Raw genomic sequence first — 25,129 nt, 5'->3', positions numbered from 1 at the left:
TTGAGCAAAATATTTCATGGGAACACTGAAAATAAAATACTATACACAAAATATACGTTGCATAATTGTCGATGGAAATCAAATCTGAAGTAACAGTGACGAGATAAAATTAAGTTAACCTGCACTAGATCAAAAACTGACAGTTGAGATTAAAAGCATATTACCGATACGCAAATAAATCAATTACTGACAAAAGGTAAATTACATTAGCATTCTTAAAAGGTTTAACAGAAAAAGTGGCAATCAAGTTTTTGGATCAAGTGATTGGCAAGTACAGTTCCAGCTGCCTCCAGCATTACCATCACCTTTAAAATTATATTGAAGACTTAACTAAAAGGATCCTATACTCAAACTGAATATGCCAAAACAATACTTAAATATCTAAGAAGGGAACAGTACAATTAAAAATGTTCAGTACTGAAAGATAATCACCTTCATCTCTGGAATAATCTTCGCCAGAATGAGGCTCAAACAAATAATCTCCAGTTGCAAGTTCAAATGCCTTTGGAGAGGAGAATGGAAAGGTATTATGTGTGTTTATAAAGGACACAATGAATACAAATTTAACAATTGTGGATGAAACGTATTGCAATTGGGATTTTAAAAAAAAGATATTTTCTGATTGAATATCTGTTGGCACATGCTGTACTTTTTCAGCTTTCATTTAAATAAAGCGAAGACAAGCAGGCTGGTTTCGAAAGGTCTAGCTGGTGTCTTTTCATTACGACTACATATGAAATGCTTCTGCAAATGCTGAAGATCATCTCCAATTTTATTCACTAACATTTAAAAGGGAAAATTTAGTTTGACAGAAAACATGTAAATTTTCTGTTCACAACATTTAAGTGCAACACTACACAAAAAGGTTATAATTAAAAATGGAAACCGGGGTGTTTTTTTTGTGCAAAACTTCCAGTATTCTGTCCTACATACCATGCAAGCAGTGCTCCAGATGTCTGCAGGTGTACTGTATCCAGCACCAATTAGAACCTCCAATGACCGATACTGCCTTGTTTGGATGTCTTCTGTAAAGTGTTTATGCTAAACAAGAAGGTAAATTAACATTCACCATAAACGAGGTCTCAGGCATTTGAGCTCTTCAATTCAGTTTTGTTCCACAAAGTTCCCAAATAATTAAGAAGTTCCAAACTATCTAAAATTACTACTTCAATAATCTAAAGAAACACACTTGAAACAAATGTAAAAATAATTCTGGATCTTAAGAAATGAAACGAAATATATTACACACTTACAACCCAGCAAGCATTTCCAAGATCTGCAATCTTAACTTGGATATCGTCTGCATTCCTAGGGTCGAGAGGATTGATAAGCAAGCTGGCAGCATCTGATTTTCCTGTGAAATAAACATAATTTTATAACCCAGATATTAAATTTTTGGAAACAAGCTACAAGCACAGAACAACTTAAATTTTGCATAACTATTCACAACTTTAACAGGTTGCAACTTGTAAATGGAAATTGATTAAAAAAGTTAGGCTGCAGTGTAACTTATAGAAAATATTGCAAATTCAACTGTACAGAAACAAGTGGAACATTGCTAGATTCCACTTAGTCTGGAATCTGCACATCTTCTCACTGGCTCGCACAACTTAAAGGATGCAGTTAAACTGCCACTTCTGTGTAACTGTTTTGAGTTATAGAGTTAATATAGTTTGAATTAAAACACCATAAATTTTAATTCAGTTCTGACCGAGAACACAGCTGAGAGAAAAAATACTCCAGCCATGCAGAACCTACATAGTGACAAGCCAAGTTTGGAAACTGCACTGTTGAATTTGCTGGACATTTTAGAAACAAAATCAGAACTTATTTAGAAAGCAGATACAGTACTTCTGCCTGCATTCAGCATGTCTAAAATGTACCAGCCAGAAGCCAAGTCTGTCTGCACACACAGGCACCTATCTGTGGCCAGGAGATTCAATGCTGTAGCCAAGCACACACACTGCCGCTGACAAATTGATACTGGTTTGCAACAGGAGATTAGCTACAGTATAAATATAGCCTCCATTATCCCTTCTTAGAAATCACATTTGACCAAGCTGGCCAGGAATCTCCACAAATGACACCAAACCTATCGCATGGTTTCTCATCCCTGAATCCTACAAGCCTCGAAAAAGGAGTTGTACATCTGGTTTCTTCCAACTGTCCTCCAGGGATCTGTGCCAGGACCCCTTTTTCTTTTCATTTATTTAAGTGATGATTTGGAGATAGGCTTGTATGCAGTGATAAAATTTGCTGACAGTAAGTTGGGGAAGATGGCAAATTGCAAGCAAGAACGCAACAGGACAGACAAGTTTAATAGACTGACTGATGTCATTCAATGAAGAACCCTATGTAACGAAGCAGTCTTTTTGGCAAAAATGGCAGAATACCCCTGAATGTGGATGAACAGAGATCGTAGAAAAAGCCAATGAAAGAAAAATGCACTTCTGGATTTTATACAAAGACACAGAATATAAAAGCAATAAAGTGAAGTGGAACTTTCACATTTGCTCAGCTAAAAGGAGTATTTTGTGCAATCCCAGGCACAATACAGAAAGGATATTAGAGCTATAGAAAGCATACCAACAATTATACTGGCAGCAAGACTCAAAAGGCAGGCCTGAAAAATCGTCTTTTCTTCTCTCACTGGAACAGAGACGGTTAAGGAGGATGCGAATGAATGATTTGAAAATTGAAATATTTGAACAGTGGAAGACTTTTGAACAGTGAAAGATTTTTGTCCAATAGTGAGTAGACCAGTAGCGGGAGCAACGTTTGATGTCATCAAATTAGGAAGCATAGCGAACTGTAGGGAAGAATGCAGGTGAGCGCAGGGAGACGTAGAGCCAGGATTGCTACTGGAATATGAAATGATTAAATTAATTTCTCTCCTCTCACATGACCTCCCCACCCCCCCACCACACATACCTATCCACACCAGAACATGAAAAGATAGTCCTCAGTATCTGATCGCTCACTCTAGAATAGCCACTTTGAACTTTAAAATTAACTCCAAGACACATCAAAACTCAAAGTCTTACTTGTACCAGATATTGCACATACTGGTGTTTTACAGAATTGAAAGAAAACTAACCATTGTCTCCAGAGCTGCAAACAGAATCTTCTCTACTTCTATTCTTCTTGGTCTCATTCTCATCCAATGGGTTTCCATCTTCGGAGTTCAAACTACAGGTCATAGATTCCAACATTCCAGTTATTAAAGGTCCACAGGTTTCAGAGAAGTTACTCTGGTTACTTTGTTTCTTTCCTGTCCCATTTTGCAGAAGCCCATTTAACATGTCATAAGCACAAGGGAAGGAGAAGTCTCCGTCTCTGTAGGATTCCTTAGGTTTACACTCTTCTGTGTTTTGATTAATATCTTCATTATTTAATTCTGCTTCATTATTAACTTGATCAGAAAGTGGAACAACCTCTACATGCCCATTGCAGTTTATTGATTCAGATCTTATTTTTTCAGTAGTGGTATCTTCTAAATGTTCTTGTTCCTGTGGTTCATTTTCATCTATAAGTTAACATATTACAGTAGAAATTTGAAACATTTTTCCTGGTTTACAACAAAAGTCAACTATGCAACTGGATAGAAAAAACACTGAACATTTATCCATGAAAAGGTGGTTTTAACAAATGGTGCCAAAAATTATTAGTATTCCGACCAGTTAAAATGCTTATCAAGGAACTATTTAGAATTAACAAATCTCTTGTAACTAATTTTAGCTGAAAAATAACACCATAGGTCACGGATCAGTAAAATAGTTATCTGTAAATCAACTTCAGCAATGCCAGTATTTAAATATAATCAGCTATTAAGTATTCTCTAATACTTTAAAAAATATTGATCAGAAAAGCTCACCAACATGAAGAACATAAATGCAATCATATGGCAGGAGGACCAGTCAATGGCAAGACAATGAAAAGCCATGGAATCCCTGTGCATTACATCACAGAAGTCTTGGACCAATAAAAGTCCAGACATTTTAACACTCCAAGCATCTTTTAAGATGTAGCAAACACTTAAAATATCTCAATAAAGCATATAGCCTTTCATATGCCTCACCATCCAAATACCACCAAAAGCAATTTAACTCAGCAGACACAATTCACTTACATTACTCCCAGTCAACAGGTTTCCACAGAAAAACCTTAACTTGAATTGTGAACAGGAATTCATTAGTTGGAACTTACCAGACACTTACAATAGGTTGCTTCTCCTTTGTATCAAAGGTTTACTTTTAAAACGATCTATGAAGTGCAGACTGTGACATTTTAGAGCAAGACCCATCAATTTCTCATCTGCTAAAACAGTAATACATAAACCCAACTGATTTTAAGGATACTACAAACTACCTTGTTCCTCATTGGCCATATTATCCACTGTTTTCTCCATCTGCTCTATGACGCCTTGAGTTTCTTCCTCATTTTCTGGCACTCCGTCCTCACCATCCTCCAATCCTTGCTCTTTATCCATATTTCCTGCTCCTCGTTCCAGCTCTTCAATTTCTTGCATTCTTTTCTCTAGTAACTCTGCTTGTCGCTTCTGTTTTTTCTTGAGTTTCTTCTTTTTGTTTCTAGACATTTTTCCAACCTACACAAAAATACAATATTTATATTTACATGAAATATGAAACTATTTTTAAAATCTAAGTTTTATTCTTAATTCAATAATAGTCATCCTCAACAGTATCACAATCGCCAAGAACCTTAACAGATCCATAAATAAATGGACAATCATTAGAACCAAAGCTCAGCAGTTCTGTGGCTGCATACTTTCTTCTACTTTTTCCCCCTCTTGCAATTGTATTCCAACTACTGCTCCAATCAGAATGGCATCAACTGACACTTGCCCAATGCCTACTGATTTGCAGATTGTAAACTTCACCTGTTAAGGAGCTTTGTCAATTATTAAAGCCCATTCACCTTCATCTATCAGCTGGATTTGTAGAAAATGTAATCAATTAAATGTTAAATACTGTACTTAAATTGTATCGCGTCATCTGTTGACCACATCAATTTGGTCTTTCCATCAAAAACCAGAATGATGCATTGCCTATTGTTTAATGCACTGGTGAGTTGAGTACATGTTGAACATACCTAATTAATACCTACAAGCAGTGAACTCAACTTTTCAGCTAATGTAGGAATCAGCACATTTACAGATACAGCAGTTTAACAGATACAATTGCAACTTTAAATGGATTTTGAAATGAACAAACTCAGCTTGATCAATTTGTATAATGCTTAGGCTCTGGACACTATTCTATAAGATACATTGCTATAAACGGCAGGTACTTTAAAACAAAATGCCATGGATTGAGCCGATACTATTTAATACACAGCTGTCTGACCTGGAGAGAAAAGGGGAGTCAGGAAGATAGCTAGGTGTGAAACGGCAGCCTAGAGGTTGAGCATAGTAAACTGCAATTAAAGTCTAAAATGCTAGATTTTTCTGAACAAAAAGTAATGCCAATATTGTAAAATATTATATTGAGATGTCACACAAACTTTGAACAGGATTACTTGTAATCTACATTCCCATGCTGCAGTGTTGTTATTTTTAATTGTGATGTTACATTATTTAATTAAAATGTCATAACCAAGCTGAAATTAATAAAATCATTGGCTTGAATTTGGTTCACATTTCAAACCTTTGTAGCTTGCCCTAGCCTAAAACAATGTCAGGATCCTAATGTTCATTGGTTTACATTGAGGAGAGTATGTACAAGCAAGTATGCCAAGCTAATTTTGAACAAATATATGCTAATTATAATCAAAATTAACACAAACATACCAATGACTTGTGTTTGGCTTCCTTTTTTTGAAAATATTTGTTTAAGCGCCACATTGGTCCCATTTAGTATTCTGGCACCATTTAAACAAAGTTGTTCAACTTGAGTATTCATAATTATGGACTATAAAAGGGCGACAAGTTTTTAAATTTACTTTTCTCATACAAAAGTCTGCTTTACATCATGCCTGAATAATGACGACAAAATTAGGATCCCAAAAAAGAATCTACAAGTTAAAATACTTACAGGTTTTGGCTGTGGTGCAGTACTCACTACAAGGAGAAAAACAGAAAAATTGAGATAAAATATGGTTTGCTAAACTTCAGCAAATTAACTGATAAAATCCTCTTAAAAGGAAGCAACCTATACACAGCGTAGGAGTAAACCAAGTCGATAAAGCAGAAAGTCAAAGACTGCTTTCCCATAAGACTTTGACACCATGACCTGTTACATATGGTCTTTCCACATCACAGGAAAAGCACAGTCCTCTTGGCCAATGTAGTTTTTGCAGGTGCAGCAGAAATTGACTAAAACCGGAAGATATAATGCTTGTAAACATATTTATAATATTTTCAGAGTAGAGGAACGAGAGGATAGTAGGATTTTGGATTTGTAAGGCATTCTTCATGTGAAGGCACCTTTCCCTATTCTAGAAATGGTACTAAGTTTGATTCCTGCAGTATTTGCCTACCAATCGTAATGTATGCCTTTCTCTGCAGGCAGAAAAGTGGAAAAGCAGCATCTGCAGTGGAGAGATGGTTAGGATAGAGGTGGAATATCAGGTACCTTCATGCACCCCGATTATAGGATTAGAACAATCTAGATTCACTAAAATAATCCCAACGATTAAAGGATGAGTTTTTTTTTTAAAAAAAGCTAGTCAGTCACCGGAAGAGTCACGATTAAGGGGATGTCATGTAGAAGTATTCATAATTATGAAAATGTTTGAAAGTAAACTGTGGAAGATTATTGCCACTGGTCAGTGAGCTGAAACAAAGACCATAAAATGCAAGATGAACAATGGAAGCAAAAAAAAAGGGAGAGGATCAGTTTTTTTTTCCTTGGACCATCAGCAGTTACTGAAGCTAAAATCAATCATGAAATTTAAGAGGCAACTGGATAAATAGTTGAAGAAAACCTAAAATAGCACAGAGAAAAGCCATGGAAATAAGTACCAAAAGTTCTAATAATTGGCACAATGAGTTGAATGGTCTCCTGCATTAAGTTTCCATCATTGAAGTATTGATAAAACTTAATTACCTGCAGAACCAGATGGTGGAGGAGCACCAGCTTTTTGCCATTCTGTTGCCTCTGCAGCCAGACGGCGCACGTAAGCCTCATTCACACACAACAGGATATTTTCTGGTTTTATGTCTGTGTGGATAATCTTGCACTTGGAATGTAGATAATCCAGTCCCTGAAGGACCTATTCAAAGTTAAAACAGGGATTGAAAAATGTGTAATACCAGGACATTTTCACAAGAGAATCCTAATTCTCTTATTGGAAAGTGCACGTATGGAATTTTTGATGAGAGTTACACCCATGTTACATGGCATTCCAATCGTGGTTACATCTGAAACTTGCATCTCTTTCAGATGTGGGTGCATTTGTTGCACATCTTTTACATAATTCTTTAGATATAAGCAAGCCCTTTTCTGATTTCTTGAGGCTTACTCAATTCATATTTAAGTTTATTATACTACCTGCAAGAGATTAACAATGGGTAAAATCTTCACACAAACAGAATGGCATTCTACACTGAAAATGTGATTGTAATCAAAATCGTTTACTCATCTGTGTAGTCAAATTCTCTGAAAAAAGGAGCACTTACATTTATGTAGTGCCTTTCACGACCACTGGACATCTCAAAGCGCTTTACAGCCAATGAAGTACTTTTGAAGTGTAGTCACTCTTGTAATGTAGAAAATGCAGTCGCAGATTTGCACACCATAAACTCCCATAAACAGCAATGTGATAATGACCAGATAATCAGTTTCTGAAATGTTGACTGAGGGATAAATATTGGTCAGGACACCAGGGATAACTCACTTGCTTTTCTTTGAAACAGTGCCATGAGATCTTTTATGTCCACCCAAGAGAGCAGACAGCCTCCGTTTAATGTCTCATCCGAAAAGCAACTACTCCTGCTGCACTGCACTGGAGTGTCAGCCTTGGTTTTTGTGCTCAGGTCCTGGAATGGGACTTGAACCCACACACTTCTGACTCAGAGGTGAAATCGCTACCAACTGAGCCACAACTGACACTGACTGTTGGAAACATCCGTGTGAAACCCCTTCAAGTTTCAGGGTTCTAAAAAGTTATCCAACCGATAAACTTTGAAATTCCAAAAATGAAGAAAATATTTCTTATTTCATTAAAGACAGGTACAAAATTGGAGGGTTCCCCTCCCATTCATCTTGCAACTTTAAGATCAGTTACAAAAACACACCTACCTAGATTAGCCTTATAGCTTTTACATTTCCCTGATCTATGGAACAACATGCAAATCAAAGAAACATTTATTTTTTAAAACTGGAATATTAAAGTATAGAAGCAGCATTAATGCAAATATTTGGAGTAATGTTAAAAATAAACAGCTGTCAGCATTGTAGACTTCACACTATGTAAAATGCAAAAACGTACATTAATTTTATTTTCAGAACAAAACTCACAGCCAGCTTCCAAGGGCTTTAACATACAAATGTAGTACAAACTGCTTAATACTGCACAAGGAAATACTTTTCCAAACGGAATCAGAAAAATTAACACAAACTGACCAGATTACCACAAGAGGGAGCATTGCACAGCAGAAAAGTTCAGTCAGCTACAATTCCATTTTGCTTATTAATTCCATTAGCTTTCCAATTAGTGGCCGAGCTTATGGAATTGTAGATCTTCCAGTTGTTTCATTTCATTACAACTTCCCTTTTTAAAAAAAAATAAAAGCAGACACTTACTTGTCGAATGATGCTTTTGACACAATTAATAGGAAGTCCCTGGTAGTTTGATTTGATGATCCACTTCAGTAGGTGATGACCTAATACCTCAAACACCATACAAACATCTTGAACTAGGTCAAGGATATGTTCTACAGTCATGGATCTTCAGATGCAAGCTACAATTAGCACTAAGAACATAAGAAATAGGAGTAGGCCATTCAGCCCCTCAAGCCCGTCATTTAATAAGATTATGGCTGATCTGCCTCAGACCTCAACTCCTCTTTCATGCCAGCTCCTCATAGCCCTCAATTCCCTGATATTTCAAAAATCTATCTACCTCCTCTTTAAATACTTCCAGTGATCTAGCCTCCACAACTCTCTGGGGCACAGAATTACAGACATTCACGAGCCTCAGAGAAGAAATTCCTTTGCATCTCAGTTTTAAATGAGCGCCCCCTTATTCTGTAACTATGACCCCTAGTTCGAGATTCTCCCACTAGTGGAAACATCTTCTCAACATCTACCCTGTCAAGCCCCCTCAGAATCTTGCACGTTTCAATAAGATCATCCCTCATTCTTCTAAACTCTAATGAATAAAGGGCTAACCTGTTAAGCATGTTATCCAAACCAGGAAATTTATAGCTGTTAGGTAACGACCCTCCAGAGGAACAATTTAGAACATGCCGTCAATTTCAGTGGTATGCATGGAACTCAATTCCATGCTTCCAAAAGAATCTTAAGTGCAAGAATTTTGGTTATACAGGTTATACCAGAAGGTACTTTCACGAACACCCTCCAAACACCATTAAAAAATCCAAACATTCAAATGTAGCTCCAAAATAGTAAATTAATAAAAGAACAGAAAACTAACTATGCTAGGCAGGGGCAATAGAGCACAGGCAGGCAAGGAAAAAAATCAGTTCAGGCAGGGAGATCACTCAGCTACTCAGTCTTTGGCCTGATAATACAATATATATGCATCCTTATGAAATTAAATTTTATGATAATCATGAATACAGCCCACTGGTTTAATTTTCAACATTCAATGTATTTGTTCAGCTGAAAATGCAAAGAACATTAAAAAAATTTTTTTAAAAGGATACGCGATCCATTCACTCCTGAAGTTTTGAAGTCATCCAATAACTGAACCACCTTCTCTTTATTAGGGTCATTGGGGTCACTGTTACGAACCTGGAAAAGATGACAAATCATATTTCCTCATTCAATTACCATTCTAGCTACCTACGCATTAGGAGGTTTAATATAATAGAAGTACAAAATGTAGTGGCATTTGTGCAATCAGAACAATCATGAACACGGTATAAGCCCATGCCACAACTGTAAATGGTCAGTGCCTGCTATTTCAGATTATTCAGCACATAATGCCACTTCAACTCATAGCTGCACGGCACAGACTTAGTAGTGCAAGCAGATTGCTTGCATTGCCCAGGAGACCAAGTGTGTGGAACAAGCTCAAATTAATCACCTTTTGGACCTTTCAATTGGTGGGGGAATCCAAATTAATAGCTAAATGCATATTAAATCAATGAAAAAATGAAGTTGTTTTTTTTTTCAAGTACTTTGCAATACAGAGACCCATGTCCCAAATGAACCTCTGCTGGATCTGAACCCATGCTCTCATTTATTAGGAAGATTTTAAAATAAAATTAGGTATGTTGTCATTGCTGTTTTTACTCTTATTAGCTAGTTCAAGAGGAAAGGTTTCTGCCAACAAAAATGAAAATCCTGTCAGGGCACTGTTCGCGTTCTTGTTGCCAAAGTTAAGATGTTAAGAATGTGATTCTAACTACAACTTTAAAAAAGAATTTCATGTAAGTTTCATTACAGATGTCTTAATTTTTAGAAATAGGACTTCTGGAGAAAAATTATATTCCCAACCTAAAAATTAACTTGATTACCTTGCAGTGTTCATAAGAGTAGACAATTCAACCCTGAGCTTGTTCTGTCTTTTAATTAGATTATGGTTGATCTGTACCTCAAGTCTCTAAACCTACTTTTGTTCCATATCTTGACACCCTTAGCTAACAGAAATCGATCAATCTTAGTCTTGAAAATTTCATCTGGCCCAGCATTAGCAGCCTTTTTTGGTCCGGGGTGGGGGGGTAAGTTCCAGATTCCCACTACCGTTTGGGTGAAGTAGTATATGATTTCACTCCAACTGGCCTAGTTCCAATTTTAAGATTATGGCCTCTTGATTTGGATTCCCCCACCAAAAGGAAATAATTTCTCATCTACCCTACCAAATCCCTTTATTTCAAATGCTGATTAGATCACCCTACAATCTTCTGGTAAATCTATGCTGTATGCTTTCCAAGGTGAAAATATCCTTCAAGGTTCAGCGCCCAAACCAAGACAAGAAAGTAAGAAACAATAGGTCAGTTAGCATTCCATTCCATAGGGAAAATGCTAGATTCCATTACAGCAGGGCATTTGGAAAATCATAATGCGATCAGGCAGAGTCAACATAGTTCTGTGAAAAGGAAAAAGTGTTTGACAAATTTATTGGCACTCGTTGAGGAAGTAACAAGCAACGTGGATAAAGGGGAACCTGAAGATGTGGTGTACTTGGATTTCCAAAAGGCATTTGATAAGGTGCCACATCAAAGGTTACTACACAAAATAAGAGCCCATGACATAGGGGTAAAATATTACATGGATAGAGGATTGGTTAGCTAACAGGAAGTAGACAGTAGGGAGTCATTTTCGGGTTGATTGGATGTGACCACTGGAGCACCACAGGGATCAGTCCAGGGGCCTCAACTATTTACAATCTGCATCAATGACTTGGATGAAGGGACTGATGTATAGTAGCTAAATTTGCAGATGACAAAGATAGGTAGAAAAGTAAGTTGTCAAGAGGACAAAGAGTCTACAAAGGGATATTAGTAGGTTAAGTGAGTGGAGACTGCAGAACTCTGTAGTACAGAGGGATCCTGGTGCATGAATCACAAAAGGTTAGTATGTAAGCACAGCAAGCGATTAGGAAGACAAATGGAATGTTGTTTATTGCAAGAATAGAACATAAAAGTAGGGAGGTTTTGCTACAGCTGTATAGGGCCTTGATGAGACCACATCTGGAGTACTGTGTACAGTTTGAGTCTGTTTACTTAAAGAATAAAACTGCATTAGCATTTCAGAGAAGGTTCACTCAACTGATTCCTGGGATGCAGGGGTTACCTTATGAGGAAAGATTGAACAGGTTAGGCCTAAACCCATTGGAGTTAAGAAGAATGAGAGGTGATATTATTGAAGCATGTAAGATACTGAGGGGATAAAAGCAAAATACTGCAGACGCTGGAAATCTGAAATAAAAACAAAGTGCTGGAAATACTCAGCAGGTCAGGCAGCATCTGTGGAGAGAGAAGCAGATATAATGTTTCAGGTCTGTGACCTTTCATCAGAAATGGATGAAAGGTCACAGACCTAAAACATTAACTCTGCTTCTCTCTCCACAGATGCTGCCTGACCTGCCGAGTATTTCCAGCTCTTTCTGTTTTTATTTAAGATTCTGAGGGGACTTGACAGGGTGGATGCAGGACAGATGTTTCCACTTATGGATGGGACTAGAACAAGGGGACAGAGTTTAAAAATAAGGGGTCTCCCATTTAAGACAGATGAGGAGAAAAGTTTTCTCTCAGAGGATAATTAGTCTGTGGAATTCGCTTCCACAGAGAGCTGTAGAGGTTGGGTCATTGAATATATTCAAGGCTGAGTTAGACAGATTCTTGATAGACAAGGGAGTCAAGTGCCATGGGGACAGACAGGAAAGTGAAATTGATGCCACATTCAGATTAGCCATGATCTCATCAAATGGTGGAAAGGCTTGAGGGGCCAAATGGTCTATTCCTGCTCCTAATTCGTATGTTTGTATGGTGTCTGACCAAGGCTTTACATTTTCAGGAATATATTGTACCTTAATTTACTTGTAAAACTTTGCAGAATTAGTGAACTTCACATGCAAACCCCAACAGTGAGGCATGGTTCCTGCTTTTTTTTGTACAGTTTATAACCGAGTAATTGTGATTGTATAACTCCTCGACTCACATCTGGGCTAGCAACTTTTACAAAGCTATATCTGCCCTGTAGCATTATAACCCTATTGGTAAGGTGCAGAAAAAAATCTTACTCCAAGGACCCACTATGTTTCAAAGCTCTAAGACCTGTATCAAGTAGAGCTCTGGTTCATGAGGTAATGGTAACTACATTTTAAAAATCACTACAAAATGCACAGAGCATTCCTGAAACACCCTAAAAATGTTCTTTTGATCTTATGTGCTTTTAACAGCAAATACCAGAATTTATGGCAAAAGCTTCCATCTGTACCTGGACAAGCCACCTAAACATTTCTGGAAAAACTCCCTTAAGCCCCATTACTCCTTACCTTTCTACTGCCATCAGGATAAACAGATCTCTCAATCAAAATGATATATATCATTAGGACAAGAGATTCATTGTATAACTAGAAATAATCAAAACAATGCAGTCAACCTGCATGTCACATCATAATGACTATTGACAGGGTCATGGTTAGGGTTAGAAACCTTCATTATTGACATCATTGCCACTAGAGACATACAAAATAAAAATACACTTACTGCTTTCAGTAGTTTGATTTCATCCAGAGCAGTTTCTGTATAATGTTCAGCACTTTTGACAACCTTCATGGCAACAAACCTTTTCCCTCTAAAACAATAATTAGAGTAGTTTAATACTTCTTTCAATAAATGAATGATACAGATATCATCTTCCATTTTTGATAATCTAAACATCACTTGCATACTAAACAGAATTAGCAGTTTGCTACATCTCAAGAATGTCTTAAATTCAAGTTTTTATTTTAAACTGACAAATGTGTAGTGCTTTTGTTTTAATTTCAAGTACAAATACACATAGGAAACTAGAATAACCTTCTCTCCTACTCAATCTCAACTGACCCAAACAAAAGTACACTTATGAGTTTGGATTTGTTTCAACTGGTCAGTCACCAATTATTTTAGTGGTGGTAGAGGTGGGATGATGGGTAAGATACCTCATTAGCTTCTGAAACGGTGTATACAAGTCTCGTGTTATGACCGAGGCGGGAGAAGTGCACTGTTCATGCTAGTCCCACTTCTCCACAGGTCACAACATAACATTAAAATTTTCCTGCTTACCGATACGGTCAACCATATATTCTATTTTTCCTAGAATAAAACAAACTAACCAGGTTTCTTTAATAATCAACAAAATTCATTTTTTACCTTAGCCCCTCACACACACACACCAGTTAACTGGGGAAAAAAAGATTTTTATTTTTAAGAGCTCTATTACAGACAAAACAAAACACTTGGGCTGAATACTTGCTCATTCTTGAAGAAACAGATGAGATATGTTGTGCTCCAAAACTGGCATAGTCTGGCCTCCGAGTACACGTGGAAGGGTCACTGAGATCTTACAGAACAATTCTTTTCAGGTGGTGTTGAGAATTAATTTAGCAGGCTTTTCTTCAAAGACAGGAGACAAGATGAGTTGACAGTGGTCTGCTCAGGGTCTTTTAGAGAAGTGCTAGAAAGCTGAGATGGGTTGTGATCTTCCTTCCACCCCTTCAAAGTTCCCTCCTTCTTCTGCAGGCTTTTTAAAGAGATGAACAGGCTGGGCTGGGCTGGGGTTCTGTCCTTCAGTTTAAAAAAAAACTCCAACACCTTTTAAACAGTTCATTCCAAAGTCCAAACAATTCAAAAGTGAAGCCGGAAACAGGAAGTCCACCTTCTGACCTGTCACTTTTCTGCACACATCTTCCCCAGTTACCAGGGTTTCTGCTCTATTTTTAACTCAAATCATGTGACAACCAGTAAATGTCAAACAAGTCACTTGATGACCCTCTTGGAAAAAAATTAGTCCGACATTGCTTCAGTTTGACCAGGAATTACTCAAAAAACATATTTAACAATAGAAGCACTTTCATAACGGTGTGTATTAGATGGCTCAGCAGGACATAGCCAGAGACAACTGTAACAAAGACAACATGCTAAAGCTTCAACAAAGAGTTCGTAGATTTTTCAAAAATCATGGGTCAACTACATCCAGGCAGCTCCCCATGATAGCAAGATTACAACACTGCATTAGTTACAAATGTTACAAAAGTATTTACATTTGTAAATTTTTTTTGAGGATTTGTGTTAAACTGAAAAGATTTCATGTATGTGTTTTTGTTTTAACCAGTTCACCACAAGGACACTCGAGATGTTGTTTGAAAACCACCTGTGCTGGAAGTCATGTGCTTTGGCTCAGTAAACAGAACCCTTGATGACCTGGGGAAAAATGGTTACAGAGAAGCCACATGTCAAGGTTTATGGAGGTCAGGAGGTCGACACTCTGTTTGGGGTTTGGACATTGTTTTCAGTTTAGTTGGGTGTGAACTGTTTGAAAACAGTTGGCATTGAATAAACCATCCATCTCACTCACCTCTCTCGACCTCTTTGAAGAAATCCTGCAAAGATCCAGTGTGAGAGCGCTAAAATCCCTAATGCTGCAGAGCTCCCGAGAAGCTGTAAAAATCCTGCAATTCAAGCGTGTGCTGGCAAAAAACCCTGATGCCACACTTCTCCTAGAAAGCCGATAAGAATAATTCTCAACCACTCCAGAACGGACTCCTTCTGAAACGACTCCAGTGACCTCTCTCCGTATACTCAGATGCCAGACCAAAAAAGGGACAACTGACATCATTCCATATCTTCCCCCACACCACCCACCCCTCAATCAAGAATTAGCAAGCATTTGGCCAAAATAGTCTGTCTTTTTTTTTTGTAACAGACCTCTGCAGAAAGAATTTCTGTATTTTTTTCCCTAGTGTGAGTGCGTAATTGGGGAATTTGAAATATGAAAGTTACTTTTTAATCTGTGTTAATGCTTTGCTCAGTTACTGATTAAGTCTTGTTTCATAATAAACTGCTAATTTTATTGTTTATTAAAGAAACCTGGTTGGTGTATTTTATTCTGGGATATGAAAATAGGATACATGATTCGCTGCATCAGTAACCAGGTAAATACTTACATATATGTTGCGACCTGTGAACAAGTGGAACTAGAAAAGACAGTGCACTCCTCCCGCCTCGGTCGTAGCACAAACCAAGGGTGAAATGAAGACAGGCAGCTGTAGAGATATGCCCCCAATCACAGTTAGATACAGTTGGCCTGGACTCATTTTAAAAAAAAGACACCACTCACAGGTCCCTTGCCAGTTAAGCTTCAAACCATAAAATGTGCCAGTAGTAACCAATTGTACAAAATGCTTCAAACTGCCAACATGGAAGCCACCACAGAAAACTAGTTACTACATTGAGATTTAAATGATTTAGTTAGAAGTGACTTACTGAATATCCCAACATAGCCAAACCGTAGAAAAATGGCCCCATCCCAGCTTTCGAATCACATGGTATCGTCCATTAAAAAGATCGCCAATCTTGACATGATGATATCCACCTATAAATATCCAAAAGGGACAATGTTACATACATATATTTAACTGCCAGCTAAAAGAGTTTCAATGAAAATCTGTACTTTAGGTTCCACTGCCAGTGGTTTATAAAGCAAACAGAATAGCTGTATTCTTGCAAAATGTAACAAGAAAGTTGAGGAAAGGTGATCGAACCAACTGGGAGGGTGTTTGTCATTCATCTCTTAAAATGCATCTCCATACATCTATGGAGTATAGCCTCACTTCATAGGTTAGTATACCATTCAGCCCCTTGATCATGGTTAACCTGTACCTCAACTCCAATTATCTTTGGATAAATGTCATATCCCTTGATACCCTTACTTAACAAAGTTTGCAGAGATGTTGGGGACTGAATCCAGGGCTTTGAGTAATGTGGGGAAATCACATGAAGACTCATTAAAATACAAGGATGTTGTGATAGATGTCATTTCTGCTCTCCTCCTCCCAAATTGTGTAAAACCCATCAACTGGAGAAGTAATAAGTGTTAGTTCTCGTTTGGCTTCAGGTCAAAATTAATTGAACTAACACTTATTACTTCTTATTGGGGTAGAGCTTGTGTTTTAAGCACAATAAATGATCCGGGCACCAAATGCGCTGGTTTTGAGAGCTGTTTTTTTGCTGGAGTTACTGCTCAAACTCATTTGCATAGCACTAAAGTCAAAATCTGCCATAAACAAGTGCAACCAAGCAACATTGTAAATTTCTGCTTTGAAAAATATTCCAATATATTTAATATTGGTAACCTGGTGCAACGTGATTGAAACAGCAGAGCTGAAAATGGGTTTATCACAAAAAATAAGTATTTTTAATCACTGTGTCGATCCATGACCTGAGAAACCAGATTTTAAATTACTGAAAATGCCAAAAAAAAACTTTGCCCGTTATACTGGAGCGCATTAGTCTGTTCCTTATTTCAAACAAAATTTCTACAATTTTAAAACTTGCCTATTACTGTCCTTGCAACCAAAATTTCCTTAATTTTTTTTAAAGAGTGCCCGTGAAGTACTTCAAACGGGTGCAACTAGTGGAAACTCTAAATGGTGATTAATTTGTTCTGAGGCGGAGTCATCTTTGTGGGCGGGACCATATACTAGCACAAGTTTTTAAACTAAAAACTTAAAACTAGCACGAAAGATTGCAGAAACTTGATTTGCACTTAAAATTCCAATCTAGTAGTTTCACCAGTGTCAGGTGAATTGCGCCAAAAAAACAGGAAGCAAGCAGAAACTCCAGGCCATTAACTTAAACCTATGCAAGAATTGTTTACAAGTTATGACTTGTACAGCTGAATTTTTAAAAATGCGACAGGCTCTTGTCCAAGATGAAATGGAAAAGTAACCTTGGGTAAAAACTCAGGCCGAGCCCCAAGGATCCTCCTTTCAAGCCAAACATTGAATTTGTGACTGGGTAATATACAAGAGTTCGGCTGCAACATCATGAATCACTTGAGAGTCTAATTCTCCAGCACCAGCCCCAGCCCTTGTCTCAGATGGTACTGCCATAAGTCAGAGTCAGATGATGAAACCTGCACAGTATTAATGCGAGATCTAGGATACCATATGTTTTTTTAAAAAAAACTTCAACTGGATGGAGCGGATAGGAAAGACCCATTTCCCTTAGAAGAGGTCAATAGCTGAGGGAATAGATTTAAAGTATTTGACTGAAGGCTTAGAAGGGAGTTCGTGAGAATATTTTTCACCCAGAGGGTGCTGGGGATCTGGAACTCGCTGCCTGAAAGGGTGGTAAAGGCAGAAATACTCCGCACATTTATAAAGTACACGAATGTGCACTTGAAGTGCCATAACCTACAGGGCTACAGATCAAGAGCTTTGAAGTGAGATTAGCGTCAATAGTTCTTTTTTTTGGTCTGGCACAGATACAATGAGCTGATGGCCTCCTCTGCGCCATAAACTTTTCTATTTTGCTATGGACATCCTATTTTTAAAGATTTGTGTATCTGAACCTGTAAATTTCTTAGCTCTTCCAGTCTATAATTTTGCTATTTAGTATTCGTATGTCCTTCCATCATCACCTCAATTTCTCTACATTAAATTTCATCTAACACTTTCCACAACTATCTAACCAATCTAGCAACCAGTCTACTACTGTCCTGCAGTCATTTAAGAAGTCTTCTGCAAATGTTAATATTGCACTCCCCAAACCAGAGTCCAGATTTTATATAGTAACAGCAATGAAGGTCCACCACTCACAAATGGGGACACCACTGGTTACTTCTCTTTAGTCCAAAACACATCCTTTAATTACTACATCTTTTTCTCACTTTAGGCAATTTTCTATTTATACGGTCACATTTCCTTCCATACCATATGCATCAATTTGTCAAAGTTTATAGACAGCATCTTGAGACAACATTTCAAAATCCATATATACCATGTCCATTACATTACTTCAAAAATTCTATTTAATTTTTCATACATGACTTGCCCGTTATAAATCTATGTTGGCTGCCCTTAATGAACCCATCCCTTTCCAAGTGAGTAGCAATTTTATGCCATACTGTGGTTCCCAGAAGGATATCCTCAGTAATGCCAAGCTAAAAGGTCTGTAATTACTCAATTTATCCCATTTTACTTCTTTAACAAAGATGCAAAATGAAAACCTTCAAATGCACCTACCCATATTGAGCAAGACTCTATTTCTTCTAAATTACCTCAGCATTCTAGAGAGGAAAGATTAGAAAAACTTGCAAGTGTTATACATTTCTGTTCAAGGCATGCTAAGGGGACACTTTAGAGGTATACAAAAAGCTTTGTGAAGTAGAAATGGTTAATCCGGAGCACTATTTTGAGTTAACCCACTCCTCCAGGGAAAGGGAGCAAAGTCACAAATTGGTAAATAACAATGAGGTTTGATATCAAGAAGCACTTTTTGATACAAAAGAAAAATACTGGCAGTGATCTTCCAGTAGGATCATTCAAGAGATAATAGATGTGATGGGTGATAAGGTGTATAGAGAAATTGGAGATTTTGACAGCACAAACTGAATGGCTGCCTTCATTTGTACTTTGTGATCTCAAACTGCTGATATCAATGGGTCTTGGGTGTTTTGACATTGAACTTAGATACCAATGAAGCATCAGTGCCAAGAATACCGCTTTGCAAATAAACACTCAGTCCCAGTAAAGTAATACAAGTCCAACAACTGAATCATTTGGGCTGTATTGGTATGGTTTGTGGACACCTTTATACTTCACAGATAAAGTGTCCGTTGTTGTTGGGCTTGTACTACTTTACTGGGACTGAATGTTTGTTTGCAAAGGGGTGTTCTTGGCACAGATAAAGCGGTATAGAGTATTGATTGAAATAAAAACTCACCTTTACAATAGTCACTCGGGTCTTCTTGTTCTTCGTCGTCAGATCCCAAAATTTCATCCTCTGGCTCTTGTGCTTCAGACTCTGTTGTAGCAGGATGGACTCTTTGTTGAGGCTCAGGCCTGTGAATAATAGTCAAGAGTTTATTTACAAATTATTCCTAAGGAGGAATTCATTAGCCCCAGCTAAAACATTTTTAATCTACCTGTTTTTAATACTGTTAAGTAACACTTCTAGTACTGACTTACTTCCTACAAAATAATTTGTTTGAAAAGTAACACTTTTAAAAAAAAAAAAGAGACACACTAGAGCATGTTGGTATTTGGAGGTACAGCAAGAAATTAGGAAGGCCAATGATAGGTTAGCCTTTATTGCAAACAAGTTGTAATAAGAGGAATTCTTACTGCAATTATATAAGGTCGTGAGACCACACCTGGAGTACTGTGTAAAGTTTTGGTCTCTTAACTTAAGGGAGGATATACTTAACCTTAAAGGGAGGTGCAACAAATCTTCGCTAGACTGATTCTTGGGATGAGAGGGCTATCCGATCAGAGATCGAGTTGAATGGGTCTATACCCTCTGTAGTTAAAACCCATAGCTGATCTCACTGAAACATGAACAATTCTTACAGGGTTTAACAGGGTTGAAGCGGACAGATTATTTCCCTAGCTGGAGAGTCTAGTCTCAGGATAAGGGGTCAGCCATTTAGGTCTAGGATGAAGATAGATTTCTTGATTCAGAGGGTTGCGAATCTGTGAAATTCTCTACCTCAAAGGGCTGTGGATGCTCAGTTATTGAGTTTATTCAAGTCTGAGATCCATACATTCTTGGGCATTCAGGGAATCAAGGGATGTGTGGATAGGGTGGGTAAGTGAGTTAATATAGTTCAGCCATGGTTTTATTGATTGACAAAACAGACTCGAGGGGTCATCTAGCCTACTCCTGTTCCTATTTCTTAGTGGAGGCAGACATCACACTGAACAAAAATAGCAAATTAGAAATCCATGATATCACATAGTACGACTAGTAGACCTGCTGTATCTGAGTTTTAGCTCGCAATACAATGGTAAAGTGCACTGGAGAATGGCAGTATCGCAGCAGTACTGGGTTTCAGGCTTGATTACCTTTGTGTCCCTTTTGGGAAGTGCATAAGTGATAGACGAAATAAAAGGAACCATTCCCACCTTGTTATTGTGTGGTGAAGCAGGCTTCTTAGATGCAGTTGACAAATGGGTCAGCAAGGAAGCGTTTCCCATTTTTAAAATAAAATTTGAACACAAGTCTCAGATGTTTTAAAACTCTACCTTGATACGAAGCTATTTAAATACAGTAGATAAATCTGTACATCAATACATTGCAGACACAACCTACATTAAATACATTCACAGTTCAAGGAAGACACATTTGCCCCAGTATTGTTCAGAGTAATTTCAAGCAGGAGCATGTAAATTGATGTTCATTTCACCTGCAGTAAAGGCAACCATATTTACTCCATATAAATGCATGTCCACACTAAGACTGTCTACTTCCACCTCAGTGTTATCCAACCTTACTGAAACCCATGCCTTTGTTAGCTCCAAACTTGATATTTCCTACACTCCTGACTGGCCTCCCATCTTCCACCCTCCATAAAGGTAAGCTTATCCAGAACTTTGCTGCCTATATTCCAACTTGCCCCAACTCCCATTCACCCATCACCCCTGTGATCACGAACACATATTGGTTCCTGGTTCAGCAATGCATCAATTTTAAAATTCTCAACCAAGTTTTCAAATCCCTCCATGGCCTCAGCCCTCACTACTTCTGTCATCTCCACCTGCCCTAAGCCCTATCTGCGTTCCTACAATTCAGGCCTCTTGTGTATCCCCAATTTTAATTGCTCCACCATTGATGGCTATACCTTCAGCTGCTGAGGCCCTAAACACTGGAATTCCCTCCATAAACCTCTCCACTTCTCTTTCCTCCTTTAAGATGCTCATGTGAAGTGCCTTGAGGTATCTTACAATGTTAAACGCACTATATAAATGTTGTTGAAACCATTTCCTTTGGAAGCTGGATTGAAATCTCTGCATTTTATTCCTAAGTACTCTCTAGTTCTACAGTAATATAGTAGAATTAAACTCTAGCTTTTGGATTGTTGGAATGCAAAAGATGCAGGGCATGCAGTGCAAGACACACTAATTTACACAATTTCCACAAAACCTAAGCCAGTGACTTCTAATTCTTCATTCGAAAGATTCAAAAATACATTCAAATAGGATATCTCTCCTTAAATACTCATGAATCTAAAGGTTTATCGAGGCTGCATCCAACAAACAGACATCAGAATAGCAAGTACTGTTATGTTTATTGCTTACAAACAGATTCATCAATCTATGAGCAAAATTGCCTTCTATAGTTTTCTGACCATTAACAGACTAAAGGCAACACAGAGGCCTGCATCCAATTGGCTTTATAAGTATAAGTAATGGAGTGGTGGTGGCATAACAGAGAAGAAAAATTGTGATGGCAACATTCCTAGATCAAAGATCTCTAAATAATCCCTGTACCCCATCACTCGTGAAACAATCTAAAATCATGAGAAACTAGCTGCACAATGCCATGGCCCAGAAGTGAACATTTCCAACCACTACACAAAGACAAACTAAAGAATTTTTAAATTAAACTCCAAATTACTGAGCATGTCCAAGCACAACAGACTGATTTTTTTGTTACAAAATACCAATGCTATACTTTTTTAAAATACAAAACAAGTCCAAATGATCAGCTTTCTTCCTCTCCCAAAAAAAACACTAATTTCAGATACAGAAAAATATCAATTTTGCAATCAGGTTTGCTGGTGTTGTTTGGGGGGGGGGGGGGAATAGGAGGTTTAAAACTAATTTGGCAGGGGGATGGGATACAGAGTGGAGGTACAGTAGTGGGTGATGCAGTCAAATATAGAAGAGAAACTAAGTCCATCTGGAAGGCAAAGCAAATATAGACCTGTTCAGGCACAAGCGAATAATGCAAGGCTGGACTGCATCTATTTTAACGCATGGAGTCTTATTAGTAAGGCAAATGAATTGAGGGTGTTGATTAACACATGGGAATATACGATTGCTATCAGAGACATGGTTGAAGGAAGGGCAGGACTGGCAGCTCAATATTCCAGGGTATAGAATCTCCAGGCGTGACAGGAGAGGGTGTAAAAGAGGCGGCATTGCACTATTGATCAAGGAGTCAAATACTGCAGTAAGGAGGGATGATATCTTAGAAGGTTCCTCAAATGAGGCCATATGGGTAGAACTTAGAAACAAAAAGGGGGCAATCACTTTGCTGGAAGTGTACTACAGGCCTCCAAATAGTCAGGGAGAGATAAGGGAGTAGGTATGTAGGCAAATCTCAGAGAGGTGTAAAAATAGTAGGGTAATAAATAATAGTAGGGGATTTCAACTTCCCCAATATTAACTGGGATAGTCTTGGTGCAAAAGATTTAAAGGCAGCGGAATTCCTAAAGTGCATTCAGGAGAGTTTTTTGAGCCAGCACGCAGAAAGTCCGACAAGAGGAGGGGCAGCACTAGACCTAATCCTAGGCAATGAAGCTGGACAAGTGGTAGAAGTGTTAGTGGGGGTGCATTTCGGTGAGTGACTGTAACTCTAAGATTTAAGGTAGTTATGGAAAAGGACAAAGAGGGACCGGAAATAAAAGTACTGAATTGGGGGAAGGCAGATTTCAATATGATTGAACAGGATCTGGCCAAAGTGGATTGGGAGCAGCTACTTGTAGGAAAGTCTACATCAGACCAGTGGGAGTCATTCAAAAAGGAAACAGCGAGAGTTCAGGGCCAACATGTTCCCGTTAAGGTGAAGGGGAGGGACCAACAAGTCCAGGGAACCCTGGATGTCAAGGGACACAGAGGATTGGATAAGAAAAGAAAAGGAGGCTTGGGTCAGATTCAGAGCACTGAAAACAGCAGAGGCCCAAGAGGAACATAGAATGTGTAGGGGGGTACTTAAAGTAGTTCGGAGAGCGAAGAGGGGGCATGAAAAACACTGGCGGGCAAGATAAAGGAAAATCATGAGGCTTTTTACAAGTATATTAAGGGCAAGAGGATAACCAGGGAAAGAGTAGGGCCCATTAGGGACCAAAGTGGCGCTGTGTGTGTGGAGCTAGAAGACATAGGTGAGGTTTTAAATGATTACTTGTCATCTGTGTTCAGTATGGAGAAGGGCCATGTAGGTGTAAAGATCAGGGAGGAGGTGTGTGATATACTTGAACAAATTAGCATTGAAAGGGGAGGAGGTATTAGCTGTTTCAGCAGGCTTAAAAGCAAATAATCAAGAGTGCCAAGCCTGCTATACTCTCAGCATTACATGAACTGCTATGCCTGTGCTGGGACGAGGGAGCAGTACCCCAATATCATCACCCTCTATAAAAACAAAGGTGACCGCAGTGACTGCAACAACTACCGTGGAATCTCCCTGCTCAGCATAGTGGGGAAAGTCTTTGCTCGAGTCGCTCTGAACAGGCTCCAGAAGCTGGCCGAGCGCGTCTACCCTGAGGCACAGTGTGGCTTTCGTGCAGAGAGATCGACCATTGACATGCTGTTCTCCCTTCGTCAGATACAGGAGAAATGCCGTGAACAACAGATGCCCCTCTACATTGCTTGCATTGATCTCACCAAAGCCTTTGACCTCGTCAGCAGACGTGGTCTCTTCAGACTACTAGAAAAGATTGGATGTCCACCAAAGCTACTAAGTATCATCACCTCATTCCATGACAATATGAAAGGCACAATTCAACATGGTGGCTCCTCATCAGAGCCCTTTCCTATCCTGAGTGGTGTGAAACAGGGCTGTGTTCTCGCACCCACACTTTTTGGGATTTTCTTCTCCCTGCTGCTTTCACATGCGTTCAAATCCTCTGAAGAAGGAATTTTCCTCCACACAAGATCAGGGGGCAGGTTGTTCAACCTTGCCCGTCTAAGAGCGAAGTCCAAAGTACGGAAAGTCCTCATCCGAGAACTCCTCTTTGCTGACGATGCTGCTTTAACATCTCACACTGAAGAGTGCCTGCAGAGTCTCATCGACAGGTTTGCGGCTGCCTGCAATGAATTTGGCCTAACCATCAGCCTCAAGAAAACGAACATCATGGGGCAGGACGTCAGAAATGCTCCATCCATCAATATTGGCGACCACGCTCTGGAAGTGGTTCAAGAGTTCACCTACCTAGGCTCAACTATCACCAGTAACCTGTCTCTCGATGCAGAAATCAACAAGCGCATGGGTAAGGCTTCCACTGCTATGTCCAGACTGGCCAAGAGAGTGTGGGAAAATGGCGCACTGACACGGAACACAAAAGTCCGTGTATCAGGCCTGTGTCCTCAGTACCTTGCTCTACGGCAGCGAGGCCTGGACAACGCATGCCAGCCAAGAGAGACGTCTCAATTCATTCCATCTTCGCTGCCTCCGGAGAATACTTGGCATCAGGTGGCAGGACTATATCTCCAACACAGAAGTCCTTGAAGCGGCCAACACCCCCAGCTTATACACACTACTGAGTCAGCG

The 25,129-nt window shown here is 38.7% G+C and overlaps 1 protein-coding gene across 2 annotated transcripts in view; it reads right to left on the bottom strand.

Moving 5' to 3' along the window:
* LOC137383878 (SRSF protein kinase 1-like) overlaps positions 1 to 25,129 on the bottom strand; it is an 85,699-nt gene that overhangs the window by 10,094 nt on the left and 50,476 nt on the right. Inside the window, exons 3-15 of one of the 2 annotated variants that reach the window (XM_068057229.1) lie at positions 19,583 to 19,701; positions 16,121 to 16,229; positions 15,802 to 15,900; positions 13,364 to 13,451; positions 9,851 to 9,938; positions 8,766 to 8,872; positions 7,068 to 7,233; positions 6,054 to 6,079; positions 4,369 to 4,606; positions 3,098 to 3,526; positions 1,254 to 1,354; positions 934 to 1,041; positions 433 to 502 (exon numbers count right to left, since the gene is read on the bottom strand). In XM_068057229.1, the coding sequence (XP_067913330.1) occupies positions 433 to 502; positions 934 to 1,041; positions 1,254 to 1,354; positions 3,098 to 3,526; positions 4,369 to 4,606; positions 6,054 to 6,079; positions 7,068 to 7,233; positions 8,766 to 8,872; positions 9,851 to 9,938; positions 13,364 to 13,451; positions 15,802 to 15,900; positions 16,121 to 16,229; positions 19,583 to 19,701 (1,748 nt within the window). The remainder of the gene's footprint in view (positions 1 to 432; positions 503 to 933; positions 1,042 to 1,253; positions 1,355 to 3,097; positions 3,527 to 4,368; positions 4,607 to 6,053; positions 6,080 to 7,067; positions 7,234 to 8,765; positions 8,873 to 9,850; positions 9,939 to 13,363; positions 13,452 to 15,801; positions 15,901 to 16,120; positions 16,230 to 19,582; positions 19,702 to 25,129) is intronic. The other variant, XM_068057230.1, reaches the window with a different exon arrangement.

The sequence above is a fragment of the Heterodontus francisci genome, chromosome 25 (assembly GCF_036365525.1).
Source record: "Heterodontus francisci isolate sHetFra1 chromosome 25, sHetFra1.hap1, whole genome shotgun sequence".
NCBI lineage: Eukaryota > Metazoa > Chordata > Chondrichthyes > Heterodontiformes > Heterodontidae > Heterodontus > Heterodontus francisci.
The sequence above is the reverse complement of the archived record's forward strand: the minus strand, read 5'-3'. Positions and strand labels throughout refer to the sequence as shown.